We start from the raw sequence: 22,807 nt of genomic DNA on the forward strand, positions 1-22,807 counted from the left end.
ACGATCCTTTTTATGAAAATGTATGAAAGCTATATCAGTGACTACAAAGACAGTCTCAGCGTCCACTGTAACCTGATAAAGGCTTATGAAAAGGTTCAAGTTTCATTCTGCTCTTGAACCATTATACAATTCAAGAACAAACCGGAAAGGACAAAGTTCTACCTGAAAGATATATAAAACACTACCATTTTCTTTATGAAAAAGAGTGTCTTATGAAATTCCATCTATTGACAAATATTCATATTTTTCAATCAATAGACTCACAAGTTGCCACAAGCAATTATAAAATGCTACCAAAATATACTGTTTATATGTACATATTCAGAAATTTTTAATGCCTTTAAAAAAAAAGTAAACTTCTCAAGTTGGATCTTTTCTATCTGCAACATTGTGCAGTTTATTTATGTACCTGAATCAGAATTCATTTTAGCTCATGTTGTTTGGTCAAAAAATACCCTCTCTGTAATGTTATAAGGCTTTAATTTTTTCCTTGCTTGGTAAAGCTGATGAACCTATGTGCAATCTATGTGGATCCTGTGCTTATGAAATAGTAGAAACTTAAGGAAAAGGCATTCTTTTACAAAGCAAAGAATTCTATAAAAGAAGAATGTCATCCCTCCAAATAGGTTTATTTTGTTTTTTGGACCATTGTGACATTACTTCTAAAATCCATATCATGAAATCATGAAAACCTCAATAGGTTTTTCTGCTCCTGATTTAAATATTTGTGGTAATTCAATCTCTGCTCTCCTAGTAATACATGAGAGTCCATCTTAGAGTCTTGGCAATGGAAAATGCTAATTATTAGTAGATGTTTGATCATTTGTTTGATTTAAATTTTCTAGTGTTTAATTTCCACATTAACAAATAAGGCAGTAAGAGTTGTAGATCTTTGTTTCTTCTAACTATAAATTTTGGGATCCAAAATCTCATCATTCTTCCATAGTAATATAATTTTAAAATTTTTCTATGCTATCCTGTGTTTTCCTCTCTCCCTACCCTATTTTTCTCTTTGTATGTCTTCTCCTCTTTTCTAAGCTGCATTGATCAAAACTTAGTCACTCCCATAATTATAAATGGGGATTGAAATGTAAAATTTGAAAGAGTGTGTTCACTCTCCTATTATTGAATAGATCAGTCAAGCTAGATGTTCTCTAAATTCACTACAGTTTAGGAAGTAAAATCATGGTGAACAAAACACAAAAGTGTACAGAATCAATTCTAAGGAATCAATGAGTACTACTATAGAAAGAACCTTTTTTAAATTAAGAGTTGAAAAAGGAATAAATGACAACTCAGAATTACTATAACGAGAATTTTGTTCCACTAAGCATTCTCCTTTCCTGTAGTCATTCCTTAATGGGCAGCTTAAGAAAATTCTATGAAATTCTTAGGAGAGAATGTATCATAGTAAGGTGTCAGGCATATGGGATTGTGATTTCTTACCTTTCTCATAGTCAAGACAACAATTATGAATTTTTGTATAGGTTACACCCAAATAAAAACCTAAAAAAAAAAAAAAAAGGTAAAGAAAAGCTTGGCAGGCTGGGAAAAAGGGTTAAGGACGGGACTGAGACAGTTGCCTATGATAGAAAGTGTGACTGCGGAGAGAAAAAAAAATCCCAGATGAGGAACTCCCTCTATCATAACAACTGGAACATTTTCTCAAAATAATAATGTCATAATGTCGGATTCATACAAAAAAGAGAGAGAAAGTGATTGAACACCTGGGCATTCAAGCAATATGTATATAGGTAAAAAAAAGAGACAGAAAACCATGAATTTTTCTCTTCCTGGTTGAAAGTGAGGTCGTTATTCCCTGAGTAACTTTTGGTGAGTAACTTCATTCATTTGGGTTTGTTTCTCAGTAGGACAATAATTCAGAGAGTTAGAGGTTGCTTCCTTTGTGACGACCTCTCCAGTCCTAAAAGAATACCACCATTCACCAATGTTTATCAAAACAAAGGTCTTTCCATGCTATGACAGGAGGATGCCTGATATCAGAAACAATTCTTTTAATTCTCTTCCTTCCTTCATGTTAAGGTAGTACTATTTAGGCTTTTCATTAGCAATGTTTTTGAATTTTTTTTTAAGTTGATATTAGTCAATACTGAGAAAAGATTGATATCTCCAATGAAAAGAGCAATTCCCATGATAGGTTAGACATATGTTCAGTATTTTTACAGATATAAAGCTTGCACCAGCCACTATAAATTCCTATTCCTGATAGAAAGAAAGATTATGGCAAATTCTTTTCTGAAATTGCCCATTTGCTTGTTTGTCAATTTAAAAGCAGGATTTCATTTTGAATGTATTTTTACTTGCTACTGTAGGAAGATCAAACTGTTCCCAACCCCAGAAATTACAGAAGACCCCTGGGTTAGTGAAAGTGGTGAGTTTCACTTTCATTTTGTTCTTTCTGGTTTCATGTTTGAGCTTCAAACTGATTTAAGTGCAATAGATGCTCACCAAGAGTAGCCTAATCTAGAGAACATTTTCAAAATAACATTCTTTCAGTCTTCTAGAACAACAATGCTGTCCCCAGGCCTGGAACCATCCTCTAATCTGTGATAGCTAGAATTGCACAAAACAGGCTAGAGATAAGGAGAATCAGGACACCAATTTAAGTTTAATTTGTTTCAGAGTGAGGAAAACAACAGCTGCAAGCGGAAGACTCCTCCTAAGAGGAAGGCTTGAAGCTGTTGATGCTGGGACCGCTCTATACAAGATCTTCAGAGAGTTTTTATGATTAGCATTTCTTGGGACAATAGACTTTCTGTCATGTGTCCCATAGTTTGACAGAACCAGAATTCTGTGAGAGGAACTGAAATGTGCAGTACTTATTAGTGATAAGGAATAGGGATTGTGAATATGTGATAGACAGCCCTGGAAAATAAGGAAAGCTAAATCATTAAGTGAATACTTGGTGCTGATCAGTCCAAGCAATACACTTTGTCCAGGGTGATGTAATCCTTACTGCAAAAGATTATTATTAGGCCAAGATTGGGACATGGCTTCTTTGTTGGGCCTCACTCTGGGAAACAGGGTATTTCCAAAAATATTTTCACAATATATCTAATCATAGTTCCTCTACAATCTAGGGCTACTTAACAGGGAAAATTCATGCCTTGAAACCTCCAAAAGGTATACCAGTCCTTTACCACAAGAGTCTTTCTCTGTAGTTAACACAAAAATTGCTGGTACATTATTTTTATAGCTTTGCACTCCCAAAATTAGGGATTTAGCAATTAATGAGAGGCTCGAATCACCTAGAGTAAGGCTTCCATATTTATTTTTCTCTCGGTATCTAAGGTATTTTGGGTGCTTCTGTTCATGCATCAAGCAAACTTGTAGATTACTCAGGGAAAATCTTATTCCTAGCATTATTATCCCAGTAAAATATCAGTTGCTTGAGAGAGTAAAAGTTATATCTTTATTCATCTTTCCTTCCTTAGCCCTCTAGCAGAGTTGATTTATCATTCACATTTGCTCAACTGATTTTAATTCAACAGGAGAAGAAAAAGCCTAGTTATACAACAATGACATAGACAGTAGTGATTTTCAGTTCCTTTTTACTATGGGAATTACCTGTAATTGATTTATTAGTCATAACTGTTGACAATCACCTTGTGGTTTGTATAAACCTTTAACAACAATAATCACTAACCTTCACGTAATGTTTTAAATTTCCCTAAGAGCTTTACTTAAGTCTTATTGATTCTGTTTTAATTTTACAGATGTGGAAAGAGAACCCAAGTGGTTATGTGACTAGTTAAGTGTCTGAGGGTGTATTTGAACTTAAATCTTCCTATTTCCAACAGCAGTGCTCTATACACCAGGCCTGGATCTCTGAGAGAATCCTTGGACTTGGAGGGTTTTAGGGGAATGTCATTTGAGCTACATAATAATTGGTATTATAAAATGGACCAGCCTTCTAATCAGGTATTAGCTAGGCAACAATCTTCACAGAAAATATTTAGTGAAACTTGGATTCTGTTGGAGTGGCCACACTTCCCTACAGTCACATAGGATAACGTGGATCCCCTCAGGGGGATCCCTTTCCAAGGGATTAATTAGCATAATAGGGAAGAGTTTGAACATAAGTGATGCACTTTCTAGTAGGCATTTCTTAGGCTGGTTTTGCTGAGCATTATTCAGATGACATCATTATGTTGAGATTCAGGTACTAGAATTTTTGTTTTCCAGTTAGTATTTGGATTGGTCAAGTCCAGCTTTTTTGGTATTCAGCTGCCACTGTAGAGGGAGAGGACAATATAATGGATGTAGATGTTTAGTACTGGGAACAAGGTTGTAGGTTGTGGATTTCAGTTTCTCTATGCTGTAAAAGAAAGCTCACTCCAGCCAGTAGCTCTCTCTTGCCAACATTATTTGCATAGTTTTAGTGTCTGAATCCCTGAATTATTCTTGCTCCTAGAGAGAATAAGTGATGACACAGCAAAGAACACAATACAAGGGAAAAGCAGTAAAAAGAGGAGGCTGCTTTCATTCTTTCGGTGAGATTTTGTGTCCCAAGAACAAAATTGTACTGATGAAAATCAATTTCTCCTGACTTCATTTTGACTCGAGGGTAGCTGGACAACTGCTGGGGGCCATAGTGCATGGAGAGTCAGGGCTGAAGTCAGGGAGACCTGAGTTCAAACATGGCCTCAGATGCTTATTGGCAGACTCTGGACCAATCACTTCATCCTATTTGCCTCTGTTTCCTCATCTGGAACTGGTGAGGGAAATGGCCAACCATTTCAGTGTTTGTCAAGAAAATCCTAAAATGGTTCACAAAGACTCAGATACAACTGAAATAAGACCAAATCTCTAGAAACCCTACACTATTTGCTGTTCAAGTCCTCCCTAAGTCTTATTGGTTCATGTTGCACTCAAGTGACCCATGATGCAGAAGAAAGAATACTGGGTGGGAATTATAAGGACTGCTCTGGATCCAAGTCCTAGCTCTGCCACTTCTCACTATACATCTAATGCTAGTCAGGTCATTTAACATATGCAGAGCTCACTTTCCTCATCAGATATAAAGAGAGAGCTAAGGTAGATGATTTCCAAGGTCCTTTCCCATTCTATAGGTATGATCTCACAAGCTTTCTAAATTATAGAGCAAGGTCCAGGAAGCCCTTGATGTTACATGTAGAAAAAAGTGATCACTAGACAAACAATGAGCCTATAGAAAAAAGTGGGCAAATATTTAAGAATTTCCTTTTGAGAGGAAGATAAATCTATTAATGGAAAAGAAATATTTGCTACTTAGTCACACATATACATGTACATATACATCTATACACATACACAATATAGAAATACAGCCATATAATATAATATAATATTAGGGGTATACGCCCTTGTATTAACACATATATTGCACATGCTTCATTTTATACACATACTTCTTAACATACAGATTTACACACATTCACTCACATTCCCATTAAATCATACATATATGAACATATGCCACATTCATCAAAACAAAATAGACATTTCTATACACATGGAATCTTGCAATGCATATATTCACAAATATATAAACCTACGTACATAATAGATTGAGACATACAAATATATGCATATATTCTCATACTCTCAAACTGTTCACATAGAGCCTTCCTAGTCTTATTTTCCTTATGTAAGACTGAGATGTGAATGTTCAAATGTAGTTTGATTATGATTATTACAGAGAATGTGTATGAATGACAATAAATCTTTTCCTCACCATGAATTTCAGATGTTTCTCACGGACAGCTAGAAAACAGAAAAAGGTACATCATGAAAAGTCAATTTCAGGGGATTCAGAAAGGTATTTTCATCTTCATTTAAGCTTTGTTGACATCCTTAGGGGAATTTGTTGGTAGTCTTGGCTTCCGAGCCACTTCATCATCCCACTGATGGGAAAAGTCGTTCCTACTTCTGGGATCCATATAAATCTTCATCTGATTAGTGAGCGGATATGTTCTCAGAGATGCTTATATGAGATATGTTCTCAGAGGTGCTTGGAGTTGGTGCTTTGTAGACAAATTCCATAGCCAAATGGGAGCAGCAGGAGACTAGTAGCCTCAAATAACACACTCTGTTCACATCAAGATACACCCCAGGTGATCTACATTATTCTTAATGGACAATCCTGTTTCGGCCCCTCCACGGACATGTTGTCTGAGAAACTCAAACCTGTGACCGCTAATTTGTAAATTGCTCTGTAATGTGTTTACTTTTAAGTAGGGTTGCATCTTTGGAGAACATAATTGCATTCTTCCTTATTTTTCCTCAGAGCCATCGATGAATCCAGAAAAAATGTCTCTGAAGACATAGTGTCCCCAGGTTGCAGTATTTTGTCATGGTTTTTTTCTTCCAGGAAATAGGGGGGAAACCCCAAGAAATAAAGTTAGGAGAGGAAATTTTGGTCATGATTTTGTCATGCATTTTGAAGCATGTGTGTTTTCTCACTTAAATTATTCAGTGAATCATAAGCAGTCAGGAAGGTTTTATGAAGCTCCACTGTGAACCAAGCTCAGCGCTAAACGTGGACCCAGAGAGAAAAGATAGTGCCGGAGTGCCTCTCACTGAAGCGCACAACCTGGGCCGGGGAAAGCCCCAGGAAAAAGGCGGTGTGGCTACAGGAGCCCTATGATGTCACGGAGGGGACCCCGGGGCACTCTGGGATTGGGATAGACCTGCAGCAGGTGTTGCCTCTGGAGCGGAGCTCTAATGGCAGGCTGGAGGGAAGGGCGCGGTTGTGGTGTTCTAATGCCGGCTTTGGAGCCCGCCAAGGGCCCCCCTCCTCGCTCTCCCTTCCCCTCCCCTCTCCCGTTTTGGGCGGGGGCGCTAAGAGCGCACCACTCACCTGTCAGCTCTTCCACTGCTTGTGCCTCAGCTGCTAGGTGACTCCCAAGACCTCCAAGACAAAGGGCGGGACATGTTCTGAGGGCCTAACGATCACTCGACCTCGGACTAATTGCCCAAAGAGTGTGACCATCTCCCGAGCACCGCCTCCTGCCCAGGCGCCTTGGGGTCTTTTCTCGGTGTGGAGGCCCGGGAGTGGGGGCCAATGCCGCCTGGGTGCTGGTGTGGACGACGTGGGCACTAGGCTAAGTTTTGAGGCTCCCTCAATCCCAGGGCAGGGTCTGGCCCCGTTTGGAAGCCAGGCTTATCCCGGGCATCTCTTAGGTCGTGCTCCTGTGATCTTTTAGAGTTGCCCCCAAATCCACCACTTTTACAGGAACTTCCCCCCCCATCCCCAAAACACACCTCTTTGGGCCAGTAACAAAGCCTGATCAGGTTTGGTCGTTTATGGTGAAGGAATGAATGGAAGGTGTTTATGTCCTGGGATGGGGTTGAATAAAGTTTCCTCAATTAAGAAATTACATGATTTCCATATATATGTGTGTATATAATGTATATATATGTGTGTATATATATATATATGTATATATATGTATATATATACACACACGCACACACATATACACACATAGGTATTGATATAGGTTCTAAATTTTTGAAAACTTTAAAATGGAGAAATCACATTTTTTCTAAATGTGAATGTCATTTTAAAAAACGTCTTTAGATACTAATATATGTTTTATAGACAGGTATATTTGAAATGTAACACTTTATATTGGAGCGACTAAATTATCCAGTTAATATTTTCCCAATTATGTGTAAAAATAATTTTAACGTTGTCAAAATGTTTGAATTTGAATTCTCTCCCTTGCTGTCTCCTCCTCCCTCATTGAGTAGACTAAATTATCCAGTTAATATTTTCCCAATTATATGTAAAAATAATTTTAAACATTATCAAAATGTTTGAATTTGAATTTTCTCCCTTGCTGTCTCCTCCTCCCTCATTGAGTAGATAAGCAATTGGATAAAGGCTAAACATGTGTGGAATTTGAATTTTCTCCCTTGCTGTCTCCTCCTCCCTCATTGAGTAGATAAGCAATTGGATAAAGGCTAAACATGTGTGGTCTTGCAAAACTTTCCAGATGAATCTTTGAAATAGACCAAAAATAAAGTTTAAAATTATGCTTCAATGTGCATTCAGAATCCAATTCTTTTTCTGGAGATGAATGGCAATTTTAACCAAAAAGGCAAAGTAAAACCAGGAAGTTGGTAGAGCTCTTAGATCTTAACAGTTTCTCTAGAAACAATGTGAAATTAAACTCTTAACAATTTTCCAGCCCTAGATAACTTAGACGAACTTCAGGAAAGGTTGGTCGGTCTTGGGTAGAAGAGAATCCCAGCCCAGCCCAAGGTGTTTCTGAGCAAGAGAACAAGCAGATCAGCAGCAAAATTTGCGTTGGCGTGGTTAGCTCAGCAGGCTTGCAGCCTCACTAGCCATCTGCTGGCCTCTAACCCCAAATCATTTGGCAAACTATCAGCTCTGGAACCTCTAGCTCAAGCAGCAAATACTAGGCTGGACTACTCCAGCCCAGAGGAGAAGGTAAGCCTGCCAACTTGGAGACTCTGGCTCAAAAGGCCAGTGACCATGTTCCTGGTCCTTGGCACCAGAAGCTTGGTATATCACCCCCTCCACCCTAGGAACAGTAGAACATTCAGTGAGCCTAAAACACAAAAGACCCAATACCATGAAAAGCTAGTATAGCATCAGGAAAGATCAATCTCAGAGGACAATGTCAAAGACATACATGTAAAGTTTCAAAAATGACTTTGCATCTTCCCAAGTCCAAAAGATCCTCTTTAAAGAAGCCAAAGAGGATTAAAAAAATTTTTTCTCCAGTTCATATAAATCACTTTTTTACATTTGTTTTTAAAACTTTGCTTTCCAGATTCTCCCTCTTCCCAACTTACCCCACACTGAAAAGGCACATGTGAAGTTATGCAAAACATTTCCATAAAAAGCATGAGATGGATGAGCCATCCTTTGGGTTGGCCAAGTAGAGATAAAACATACCCAAGAACATTTTGGGGGTGGGACTAAGAGGCTTTCCATCATGCCAGCATGAAATGTGGCAAAAACATGTTATTTGTGTCAGCATTCTCATGATACTGTAGTTATTTGCAAGTAGGTCTCATGCCTGATAAACAACTAATATATTATAAAAAAACATGGTTTTCAAAAAGGCTTCTCAGAATCTATATTCCTATATGACTTAGACAAACTATGAATTATTTTAATCTTTACTATTAGATGACTAGATAAGTATTACTAAATGAGTAATTGGTAACAATTATTGCCCCCCATAAAATAATAATGAATTGATTAATACTGATTAGGGTTTTAGTAGGTATCTTCAATAAATCAGCTTTCTTATTTCTCATTTCAATCCAGAGAGAGAGAGAGGTTTTTAGATTATTACAGTGTATACATGGAGAGCAGCAAAACCAGAAGGGGACAATCCCCTTACTGAGATGCAAAAGTGACATTGGTGAAGAAGGAAATCGGTACAACTTACACTGATTATGTTCCATTTGATTAAACAGTATGAATGTGTATCTAAGATCTGATATGAATCTTTGAATAAAACATGCTCTACAGGTTATATAAATTGGGAGACAGCATTTGATAGAGAAGCAGCACAAGCATAGTTTGCTTTATAAATGGGTTCTGATGTCATATGTCTTTTGAGAATATGATGCAAGTTTACAGAAATAATTACACATCTGTGAAAGTAAGAAGTGTAATCCCTCCAAATAAGACAGCTATAGATGATTGTAATCTAAAAGGTAAAGTTATCAGTCATCATTAGTGAAGGAAAAACTGGAGCAGAAGACTGAAAAATAGAAATCAAAGTCCCACTCATTGAATGTGTTCATGTACAGTAAGACCAGAAATCTTATTTTCCAATATAATTTTGTTTTCCCAAGTACACTTAAAGATAGTTTTCAACATTCATTTTGATAAAACCTTGTGTTTTAAATTTTATTCCTTCCTTAACCCACCCCTTCCCTAAGACAGCAAGCAATCTGATATAGGTTAAATATGTGCAATTCTTTTAAACATATTTTCATTTTTGTCATGTTGTTCAAGAAAAAAAAAAACCAAAAGGGGGGAAAAAACCCGAGGGGGAAAAAAAATGTGATGATTCTCTGCTTTGATCTACATTTAATCTCCATATTCTCTCTCTGGATGTGGATGACACTTTTCCATACCAAGCCTATTGAAATTGCCTTGAAGCACCACCACACTGTACAAAAGAGCCAAAGATGATCAGAGTTGATCATCACATAATAATCTTGTTTCTGTGAGCAATGTTCTCCTGTTTCTGCTCACTTTACTCAGCATCAGTTCATATATGTCGTTCCAAGCTTTTCTGAAATCAGTAGACTCATTTTTTATAGAACTATTATATTCCATTACTTTCATATACCATAATTTATTCAGCCATTCCCCAACTGATGGGCATACACTCAATTTTCAGTTTCTTACTACTACAAAAAGAACTGCTATAAACATTTTTAGACATAAAAGTTGTTCTTCCTTTTAAATTATCTCTTTGATATTCAGACCCAGTAGTGAGAATGCTGTATCCAAGGGTATGCACAGTTTGATAGCCCTTTGACCATAGTTCCAAATTGTTCTGCAAAATGATTCGATCAGTTCACAATTCCTGGTAAAATGTATTAGTGTTCCAGTTTCCCCCCTCCCCCAATATAATCTTTTCCTCTCATCTTGACCAATTTAAGAGGTTTAATTAAGGTACTACCTCATAGTTGTCTTAATTCACATTTCTCTAATCAATAGTGATTTAAAACATTTTTTATAAAACTAGAAATGGTTTTAATTTCATCTGAAAATCGCTTATTCATATTCTTTCACCATTTATCAATTGAAGAATGACTTTCATTCTTATAAATTTGAGTCAATTCTCTATATATTTTAGGAATGAGGCCTTTATCAGAAAATCTGCCAGTAAAAATTGTTTTCCAGCTTTCTGCTTCCCTTTTAATTTTGACTTCACTATTTTTGTTTGTACAAAACTTAAATTTGATGTAATCAGAAATATACATTAAACATTTCATAACATTTCTATTTCTTTTTTTGTTTATAAATTCCTTTCTTCTCCACAGATCTGACAGATAATCCTCACTCTCCTAATTTGCTTATATCACCCTTTATGTCTAAATCATGTACTCATTTTGACCTTATCTTGGTATGGGATGAAAGTCTATGCCTAGTTTCTTCCATACTATTTTCAAGTTTTCCTAGCAGTTTTTGCCAGATAGTAAATTCTTATCCTAAGAGCTACAGTCTTGGGGCTTATCAAACAATAAATTATATTAGATTATCAGATTACATAATTACATAATAAATATTAATAATACTATTAATATGATAACACATTAGATTAGTAGATTATTATATTACTGACTACTGTGTCTTGTGTAGCTAATCTATTCCATTGATCCACCACTCCATTTCTTAGCTAGTACTAAATTGTTGCTGCCAGCTTTTAAAAGCTCATGGCATATGAGCCCTTTGATCTCAAAAGGTGAGATGAATGGGGCAGGAGACTCATAGGGTGTGAAAAGAGCTCCAGTTTATTATGCCATACATCCTTGATACATATTTTTGCAAGCATGATCATCGCGTGGACAGTAGGCAATGCCCAATCACCATTCAGAGAAGCAACTTGTGGGCAATATATGCATGGTAACTACCAATGGGAGTAGAGGCAATCCAGTAATTCAGCAGCTTGCTCACAGGTGAGAAAACCCTGTTCAGGCATTCCTGTTCACATAGCCACTGGTTTGTGACCCTTGGCTTACACCTGTGATTAGAAATCAATGTTCCTTGTTCAACAAGGGTGTTACTGCAACATGGCAGAAAATGCATCATGCATCAAAGGTCGAGATGGACTTGGTACTCCCCCTCAGCAGAATTCCATATTCTTGCACCAAGTGGCTTTGATGATTTATTCTTTATAATGCAGTCTTTCCATGGCCCTTTATTACATAGTTTCTTTTACATCATGATCTCCAAATAATTCATTTAGTATTTCTGCCTTTGTGCATTTGGATTGTGAGGTTTTTATGCCTTAATATATGGTCAATTTTAGTGTGGATGTCATTCCTGCTGAAAAAGTGTATTGATTTCTATCTCTAATCACTTTTCTCCAGAACCATGTCATATAAAACTTCTATTCACCACCTTAACTGCTTTTTTTTTTTGGTTAGATTTATCTAGTTCTGTGAGAATGAGGTTGAGAGTGTGAGAGTATAGTTTTGCTTTCTGAGTTTTCCTGTAACTTAAAATTCTCCTCTAAGAAATTAGATACTATTCCATTTGGTACATATATATGTGTTATTGATATTATTTCATTGTCCATACTGTCCTTAACGATATATATTTTCCTTGTCTCTTTTAATTTTCTTTGTTTGCTTTTGCTTTGTCTGAGATTAGTGTTGCTATCCCACCTTTTTATTTTTTTTTAACTGTAGCCGAAGAATAATATATTCTGCTCCAACCCTTTACACTTATTCTTTATTTCAAATGTGTTTAAGCAACATAAAAGTAGGATTCTGGTTTTTAATCCACTCTTTATTTGCTTCCATTTTATGAGGGATTCATCCCATTCATATTCATAGTTATGATTATGAATAGTGTATTTTTCTCAATCCTATTTACTTTATACTTTTATACTTTTCTCTCTTTTTTCACCCTTTCCCTCCTCACTAGAATTATGTTTCTGACCTCAATCTTTCTCAATTTGTTCTGTATTTTATCACCCCCTATCTTTCTTTCCCCATTCCCCTCCCATTTCTGTCCTCCCTTCTATTAGCCTCCTCTTTACATTTTCTTAAGACATAATCTTGGGATGGAGTTAAGATGGTAGAGAGCAGACATGACTTCCTCTGACCACCTCTCAAACCAACAGTAGATTAACCCTCAGATTACAGATTACAGAACCCACAGATATTGGAGTACAGCACATTTCCAGATGAAAATACTTTGGAAGTACTTTGGATACTTCAGAACAGGTTTGTTTCATTTGGGCAGAGGCCAATGTCTACAGAGCCCAAACTGTAGATTATGGAACCCAGGGCAAGGAGCTGGGGTGAAGACACTTTCTTGGAAGATTTCATAAAGGATCTTAAGAGAAGAAAAATGGGTAAAGGAAATGAGATCTTTGCAAGAAGGGATGGGAAAAGCATATAACTCACTACAAAATAGATTTGATGAAATGGAAAAAGTATATAACTCCTTACAACAATAGATATGAAAGAGATATCAATTTGTTGAAAAACAGAATTTGTGAAATGGAAAAAAAATGCAATGAACAAAATTAAATTGACCAAATACAAAAGCTTTTAAAAAGTAACTTAAAGAAATAATACACTAAAAGTAGAACTGAAAAATGGATTTGAATGACTCAATAAGACTTCAAGAATCAGTTAAACAAAAAAAAAAAAAGAAAAAGAAAAAGAAAAAATATGAAATACCTCTTAGGAAAAACAACAGATCTGGAAAAGAGACCTAGAAGATACAACTTAAGTATTGTTGGACTTTCTGAAAGCCATGTTGAAAAAGGAAAAAAAAAAAAAAAACCTTAGATATCTTAAAAGAAATAAAGGAAAACTTCCCTGATGTCTCAGAATCAGAAGGTAAAGTAGCCATTGAAAGAATTCACCTATCACCTCCTGAGATCCCAAAATTTAAACTCCAAGGAATATTGTGGCTAAATTTCAGAACTATTACACATTGGAAAAGGTGTTGCAAGCAGCCAGATGAAACAATTTAAATACCAAGGAGCCACAATCAGGATTACCCAAGATCCTAGAAGCTTTTACCTTAAAGAATCAAAGGACCTGGAATCTGATATTCCCAATCACAAAGGAACTTGGTTTATAATCAAGAAGAAGCTATCCAGCTAAAATGAGCATTATCTTTCAGGGAAAAGATGGAACACTCAATGATATAGGAAAATGATATTGCAAGCAGCCAGGAAGAAACAATTTAAATACCAAGGAGCCACAATCAGGATTACCCAGGATCCAGCAGCTTTTACCTTATTATGTGAGTAGGTATAATAAAGGCTTTTAAGATTACACGTGGCTGTTGTTGAGTGTGCTACTGCTTATTAAACTATAAACTATAGATTAAAGAAATCGTGGCCAGAGACCTTTGAAGGCCTCAGAAGAGGCAAGTGGGGTAGAGTTGACACTGCAAAGGTCAGTGGTCAAAGGTACTCTGTTGGGCCTAGGACAGACTGGTAATAGTAACTTCCAGGAGTGCATGTTACAAAGGACCTGGTATCTGATGTTCTCAAACACAAAGGAACTTGGTTTATAATCAAGAATAATCTATCCAGCTAAAGTGAGCATTATATTTCAGGGAAGAAGATGGACACTCAATGATACAGGTAAATTTCATCTATTTCTGAAGAAAAGACCAGAACTGGAAAAAAAATTAATCTCCAAACATAGAACTCAATAGAAGCATAAGGTAAAAAGGAAAGAACTCTCAAAAACTATTATTTCTGTTATAGAGTGCAGGAATGATTTGATTATTTTATGAAAAATTAGAGATGGAAAAAGAGGGAAAAAAAGGTAAAATAAAATTACATCTCACAAAGAGGCAAAGGTGATCTATTATAATTGAGGGAAAGAAGGGAGGGGGATGAGCATTGTGTGAATCTTAACTCTGATCAGATTTGGCTCAAAGAATATCAGAAATATTTGGTTCCACAGAGAAACTTCTCACCTTATAGGAAAGTGGCAGAGGAAAAGGGAAAAGACTTAATAGATGGGAAAACAGAAATAGTAAGTGAAAGGTGTAAGAAAGGGGGAGGATCTAAAGAGGGGAGGGCTGTTTAAGAAAGGTGATCAGTAGCAAAATACTGGGGAGAGGGGAAAGGAAAAAACATAACTCAGGGTAAATAAGGTGGCAGAAAGTACAGAATTAGTGAATGTAAACAGGAATGACTATCACATAAAACGGAAGCAGCAATCAAAAGCCAGAACCCTACAATATGTTTACAGGAAACATATTTAAAACAGAGTGATAGAGTGAAAGTAAAGGACTGAAGTAGAATCTATTATGCTTCAGTTGAAGTTAAAAAAAAAAAAAAAGTAGCAATCCTGATCTCAGATCAAGTAAAAGGAAAGATCAAGTTAAGAGAGAGAAGGAAGGAAACTTAAGGAAACTATATCTTACTAAAGGGTACCATAGATAATGAAGCAATTTCAATATATGTACCAAGTAGTATAGCATTCAAATTCCTAGAGTAGAAGTTAAAGAGATGCAAGAATAGCAAAACTATACTAGTGGGGAATCTCAACCTTGCTCTCTCAGAACTAGTTAAATTGAACCACAAAATAAGAAACTAAGGAGGTAAACAGAATGTTAAAGTTAGGTATAATAGAGCGTTGGAGAAAATTTAATGGAGACAGAAAGGAGTTGACTATTTTCACAGTGGTTCATAGAACCTATACAAAAATTAGCCATACATTAGGGTATAAAAACAAAGTCAAAACGCAGAAAAGCAGAAATAGTAAATGCACTTTTTTTTTCCAGATCATGATGCAATAAAAATCACACAAAAGGCCAGGAGAAAAGTGACCAAAAATTAATTGGAAATTCTAAAGAATGAAGAGGTGAATAAATCATAGACACAATAACTTCATCCAAGAGAATGACAATGAAACAACATGCCAAAATTTATAGGATGCAGCCAAAGCAGTTAAGAGGGGAAATTTTATATCTCTAGATGCTTATTTGCATAAAACAGAGATCAATGAATTTGGCTTAAAACTAAAGCTAGAAAAAGAGCAAAATAACTCTCAATACCAAATTTGAAATTCTGAAAATAAAAGGGGAGATTAATAAAATTGAAAGAAAACCATTGAATTAATAAAACTAAAAGTTGGTTTTATGAAAAACCCAACAAAATAGATAAACCTTTGATTAGAAAAAGAAAATCAAAAATGAAAAGGGAAAACTTTCCACCAATGAAGAAATTAGAGCAATAAGGAGTTATTTTGCTCAACTATATGCCAATAATTTGATCTTATAAATTATGGGATTCTGCCGAGAGGGAATATTAAGGCTACCTCAACTTTTGATGCACAGTAAGTTTTCTGCCACATTGCAGAAATTCCCTTGTTGAGCAAGGAGGTATGATTTGTGATTGAGAATGGGTGTAAGCCAAGGATCACTCATGAGCAGGGATGCCTTGACAAGGCCTCTCATCTGTGAGTTGCTAAATTGCGGGATTGGCTCTCCTCCCATTGGCAGATGCCATGCATATGCAAAGCCCACAAGCTGCTTCTCTGAATGGTGATTGGGAAATTGCCTACTGTTCACTCACTGATCACGCTTGCAAAAAATGTATATCAAGGCTATACAGCATAATAAACTGTAGCTCTTTTCACATCCTATGAGTCTCCCATCCCATTTATCTCACCTCTGGGATCAAAGGGCTCATATACTTTGAGCTCTTAAAAGTCACAACAATAACCTAAGTGAAATGGAGGAATATCCACAAAAATAGACTGCCCAGGTTAACAAAAAAAGGAAATTATTTAAATAGTCCCATTTTAGAAAAAGAAATAGGACAAGCTATTAACTACCCAAGAAAAGATCTCCAGGGCCAGATGGATTTACATGTGAATTCTACCAAACATTTAAAGAACAATTAAATCCAATACTATGTAAACTATTTGAAAAAAAGGAAAGGAGTCCTACCAAATTACTTTTATTACACAGATATGGTGCTGCTAGCGAAACCAGGTTTGGGGCGGGGAACAGAGAAAGAAAATTACAATTTTCTTAATATTGATGTAAAAATCTCAAAATATTAGCAAAGAGATTACAGAAAGTCATCCCCAGGATACTACATCATGACCAAGTAGGATTTATACCAGGAATGCAGGGCTGGTTCAATATTAGGAAAACTATTAGCATAATTGACTATATTAGTAAACTAACAAAAATATGATTCAATAGATACATAAAAAAGTATTTGATAAAATCCAACACCCATTCGTATTAAAAATAGTATAGGAATAAATAGACTTTTCCTTAAAATTATCAGTAGCATCTATTTAAAATCATCAGCAAGCATCATATGTAATGGAGACAAACTAAAACCATTCCCAATAAGATCAGGAGTGAAACAAGGTTGCCCAATAAGACCATTACTATTCAATATTGTATTAGAAATGTTAGCTTTGGTAATGAGATGAAAAAATGATTAAAAGAATTAGAGTAGGTAATGAGGAAACCAAATTATTATTCATAGCAGATATGATGGTATACTTAGAGAATTCTAGAAAATCAACTGAACTACTAGAAACAATTCACAACTTGAGCAAAGTTGCAGGAAAAAAATTCACAGAAATCAGTATTTTTATATGTAACCAACAAAGTCCAGCAGCAAAAAGTAAAAGAAATTCCATTCAAAATAACTGTTGACAGTATAAAATATTTGGGAATCTGTCAAGGCAAATTGGACAGGAACTTTATGAACACAACTACAAAACACTTTCCACACAAAGTCAGATCTAATCAGTTGGAAAAATATCAAATGCTCATGGGTAGGTTGAGCGAATATAATAAAAATGACATATATCTACTTATTTAGTGCCATACCAATCAAACTCCCAATAAATTATTTTACAGACCTAGAAAAAAATAAAAGTTCATCTGGAATTACAAAAGGCCAAGGATTTCAAGGGAATTAATGAAAAAAAAATTCCAATGAAGATCACCTAGCTGTGCCAGACCTAAGCTATATTATAGAGCATCAGTCATAAAAATCATTTTGTGTCTGGGTAAAATGAAAATGTCTTATGATCTCAAATGAAATCCCAAGGAGGAAGCACACTAAGAAATGCCATAACAATGTAACTCAGATCTAATTTATGCACAGAAGCATCTTAGTTCTACTGACAGCCTTGTTTGAAGATTAGAATGATAGAAAACCTAAAGTAAAATAAGCCTGTAGTCATTATGAATTAGCAGAGCATCCTAGGCGGCTAACTATGAATGGGCCGGGAGCACTCTGTGGTTGCTCATATCCAAACCCAGATCAGAAACATGCAGAACTTAGATCAAAAAGCCAATAATAAGTTTTTCCTGATCCAGATCACTTTGGCCCCATGGAAAACATGTTGTTCCTGAACGTGGCCTATCTCTGGGATCCTGAAAGAATACAATACTGTTAACCTCACAGTAGAAGCAGTATCTGTCCTTCCCTTCTCTAGGGAAGCAAACACAGTCTAACCCTGATATTAAGTCCAAAGTCAAGGAATGGAAGAATGAATGAATAATATCGACAAAAAACAAAAGAATACCACCATAAAAAGCCCATTTGGCTTCAAGAAATCATTTATTGAATGTACCTCATATAATCTTTAGAGTTACTTCTTTGCCTCAAGCAGAGTCAAAGAATTCCTACAAATGATAGAAAAGTTTCCTATCAGTCTTCATTCCTCAAAGTATACATGGATGTTGCTTAGCAAAATGTATAGGTTTTTTAGGATAAAAATGCCATTTTTGCCATGCAATAATGATCATATAGTAGGGATGGTTTATGGAAGTAGAATATAGATTCCAATCCACTAGACTGCTTAAAAGAGAAAGAATTGTGGATTGAGAAGTATGATTTCATATATTAGAAGACCTCTAAGATTGAGGAAATGCCCTTGATCAATGAACTTTGGGAATGTCCCACTCAATTTATAAGAACAGGGCCCTGATGTTCAGAGATATGTTCAAGAAGCAAGTATACAGCATACAAGAGGGAGCTCCTATTTTAACCAAATGGTCATCAAAAGAAGCTATGTTCTGACATAGACATGTTTGGAAAAGGCCCATTTTAAGAAGTGAGTGGATTTTGCTGCAAACATGTCAATGGTGTGTGATAAAGGACGTTTTTCAAGATTTCACAGCATGATGTTTTGAAGAAGATTTAGATGAGCCAGAAAACACCAAACTCTGCATTATGACAGTCTACATGGAAAATAAGCTGCTGGATAATTGAGGCTCCTCCTTTATATATTTTTGCTTCTTCAGCATAATATTCCTCAATAATGACTATGGGTAACATACCAAAGACAATAAAATTTTTATATTTCAAAACCTTTCTATATTGGAAATTCTCTGATTGAATTCTAATTTATGATCTGTAATAATGTTTTTCTGTTGATATCATATCATGATCATGTTTTGGTAAAAACAGCACCACATGAATGTGAGGAACCCCAAGTTTCCAAACACTCCATTCATTCATCCAATCAACAACTTTAAAAAATAAACTATTACCTTGGAGAATTCCCTGACATTTCAAATTGTTTTGGTGGTTCACATTTAAACTTTTGATAATTGTAGATAAAACTATTACCATCTATGTAAAAGATGAATCAAAGTTGACAAAAGAGAGAGGGAAGGAGAAAACTATTATGTAGGAAAGTGTTCATGATCAACTGGCATGGTGAGCTTTTATTTTAGTTTATCTTTACTAGGTTAAACTTTAAATATGGTTGTTTAAATGTATAGGTTTTTCAGGAGAATTTTATCTCAAAGAAAATATTACTTGTAAATAAGTTATGCCAGGCTGTAAAACCCTTAGAATATGGAATTAGCAAAGAGCATTTAAAATGGGATGGTTGATATTGCAAAGGTAAAAATGGCACTATGATTCTGTGATCATCTATTTTTGAAGTTATCTTAAAATATGGGCATCTATTTATATTCTGATCAAGTTATAATACCTTAGATACTATCATTGAAACCAGAAATTCTCTTTGTTTTCAGGATAGTGTTATTTCTAAAATCCTTTGAATTTAAAGAAAATGAATAGCCTTATCCCTGAGTGCACTGATTAGGTCGGCTAGATCTTCCCAAAGAAGACTTGGATTGAATTAGGCTCCTCAAATTATGGCACTTGCACAAAATGGATGGAAAGATTTTACAGGATTATTGCACATATATAAACTATATTGAATTGTTTTAACATGCAATTGTGGGGGGGAGGCAAGGAAGGAAGAATATTAGCTTTAAAAAGTATGCTTTGGAAACAGCATTCACTTCCAGAAATGGAGCAGAGATGACACATCTTCATCTAAAGGGTGTTGATATGTCAAACCACCAAGCATGTTTGGTGTATCTTATAGAATTCCAAGATATTGACAAAATTCATAAATTCCAGAATGTAACAATTCATAAGTTGTTCATTTGTTTAAAGCATACCAAACTCTTTGTGACACCACTTGGGTTTTTTGGGTTGTTGTTTCTGGCAAAGCAAATAGAGTATTTTGCATTGCCTTTTCCTGCTAATCATACAGAGGCAAATAGAATTAAGTATCTTGCCCAGACCAGAACTCTACCCGCAGGGCCATCTAGGTAGCCTCATATAAGCAGATAACTTCAACACAAAATGTGAACAAAATATTCTAACTATATGGTCATGCTTAAGAAACATTTTTGAACACTTCTAAAAATATATACTTTTTAATATATTTCAGTTTAAAAAAATTGTGCTTGAGTTCAGTGTTCCATTTTCATATGAAAAAATTATTTTTAAAAGATATTTATTTTTTAATAATAGATATTTATTTTTCCAAATTCTTTGAAAATAGTTTTCACCAATCACCCTTGTAAAACTTTGTGTTCCAAACTTTTCTCCCTCCCTTGTATACTCCCCTTCTCTCTACCCCTAAATAGCAGCAGTCCAATAGAGGTTAAACATATGCAATTTTTTATATTTTCATATTTGTCAGGCTGTACAAGAAATCTCAGATAAAAATGAAGAAAAAGCATTAGAAAGAAAAACAAACAACAAAAACAAAAAAAAAGGTGAAAATACTATGCTTTGATCCACATTCTGTCTCCATCATTCTCTCTCTAGTGCAGATGGTTCTTTCTACCACAAGTTTATTGGAAGTGTCTTGAATCACTTCATTGTTGAAAGGGGCCAAGTTTATCATAGATGATCATCACATAATCTTGTTGCTGTGGATTGTTTCTTTCTTTCTCTGTCAGACTCAGGCAAATGATTCGAGCACAGAATCATCTTTTAAAGAGAACTATGCTGCCTATTCCCATCAATCAAAAAATACATAACATGTATTTGAAATGTGAGGTTCTTTCTCATCATAATGAATATATATTTTTGGGGGAGAAACCAATGTCATTTAGCCAAATGTGAATAATTGTGGAATACAGATTCTTTATCAAATAGAATTATGGTTCTGAACCAGCAGATTCCACAAAAAGTTAGGTTTGGCCAGCATGGAAGCAACAGTCTCCAGACTTTGTCCTGTTGTAACAGCAACAGCAACAGCAACAATAACAACAATAAAAAACAGGATATGGTTTAAGTTGGTAAGTGAGCTTGCATTGATATGAACATCTTTTGGGGTCTTACACCCAAAATGTAATGACCTAGCATTCAAATGTGGTAAAGGCAGGAATCTACCAGGCATTACTTCACTCAGAAACATGTCTAATCCTTGGATGACTTTGAGTTAGTCATTTAATTTTTATGGGCTTCAGTTTTCTCATGAGTACAACATGGCTGATAGTATAGATAGTCATTTTCTTTCTGAACTCCGCTCTCCTCTTCCTCTTTCATGTAAAAGAATTTAAAACTTTCATGACTCCTGACAGTGTGAGACCTGAAAGAAATAATCCTCTCAGTTTTCATGCTTTGTTTTGGGATAAGAATTCTCTATCTCATTGATTTCCTTGGAATTTTAAAATTTCCAGTTAGACTTCTTAATAATCACATACATCAAGGTAAGGAATGAGTATAAAGAAAAATTGAATATATTACTTTAGGTTCATAAATGAATTTATTTTAATGATATAGACTGTCTCTCCCATGGTCAACTGGATTCCTTTGTAAAGGATCTCATTCATGAGATGATAGAAAAGATCCTATTGCAAACAACATTATGGCATATCCAAAATTTTAAATATGAATTAATATCAAAATGTCTTCCATTTCAAGGAAAATAACAATGGAAATATTCCCCCAAACATGAAAAAGATGGGATCTACCATGTGCACAAGCCTAGTGAGCTGTTTAAAATTATCTTCATATTTGTAATTTCATAATGTTATACAGTCACTGGAGCGATGTTGTGATTCAATCATATGCTAGTGAAATTCTTACTTCAGTAAAATATCTAGAAATTTTCAAGTTTGACAGAATTTGAGAAAGTCTTATCCAAAATGAATATTTAATTTCAGTGAGTTTCCAATTTACGAATAAGAGCCTTCTAATTACTGGAACCATACAAAGGCTACCCTAGTCCCTTTGTAGTGGCATCAGTTCCAGATGTTGAAGTGAAACTTGATGCTACACAACACTTCATCTAGTGACTGAAATTCCTAGTATCAGCATTTTTGATTCTATGGTTCAATTTCTGTAACAAATAATTTAGTGATGTCCAGCAATTCATTGTTGTATAATCATAGTATCCAGTACACAAAAATCTTATGACACTTTTTTAAAAATAGCTTTTTATTTTCAAAATATATGCAAAGATAGTTTTCAACATTTACCTTTTCAAAACCTTGTGTTCCAAATTTTTCTCCCTCCCTTTGCTCCTTTTCCTCTCCAGACAGCAAGTAATCCAATATATGTTAAATGTGTAATTCTTCAGTGCATATTTCAACATTAATCATGCTGCACAAAAAAAATCAGATCAAAAAGAAAAAAAAATAAAACAAAAAGCAAGCAAACAACAAAAAAGGTGAAACTACATTGTGGCTCATTTTCAGTGCCCACAGTCCTCTTTTTAAAGCAGATGATTCTCTACATCACCAATCTATTGGAATTGGCCTGAACCACTTAATTGTTGAGAAGAATCACATTAG

At 35.3% G+C, this 22,807-nt stretch overlaps 1 protein-coding gene across 16 annotated transcripts in view; it reads left to right on the plus strand.

Annotated features, from left to right (window-relative positions):
• LOC141561433 (uncharacterized) overlaps positions 1–6,416 on the plus strand; it is a 34,043-nt gene extending 27,627 nt beyond the window's left edge. For 3 of the 16 annotated variants that reach the window (XM_074300979.1, XM_074300980.1, XM_074300978.1), the window contains 4 exons: positions 2,334–2,392; positions 4,436–4,514; positions 5,750–5,821; positions 6,290–6,416. In XM_074300979.1, coding sequence (XP_074157080.1) covers positions 2,334–2,392; positions 4,436–4,514; positions 5,750–5,821; positions 6,290–6,380 — 301 coding nt within the window. In that variant the 3' untranslated portion in view covers positions 6,381–6,416. Of the gene's footprint in view, positions 1–2,333; positions 2,393–4,435; positions 4,515–5,749; positions 5,822–6,289 lie in introns of those variants that run through there. The other 13 variants (XR_012488054.1, XM_074300981.1, XR_012488053.1 and 10 more) reach the window with 9 other exon arrangements.
• Positions 6,417–22,807: the final 16,391 nt, after the last annotated feature.

Source organism: Sminthopsis crassicaudata, chromosome 3 (assembly GCF_048593235.1).
Source record: "Sminthopsis crassicaudata isolate SCR6 chromosome 3, ASM4859323v1, whole genome shotgun sequence".
Lineage (NCBI taxonomy): Eukaryota > Metazoa > Chordata > Mammalia > Dasyuromorphia > Dasyuridae > Sminthopsis > Sminthopsis crassicaudata.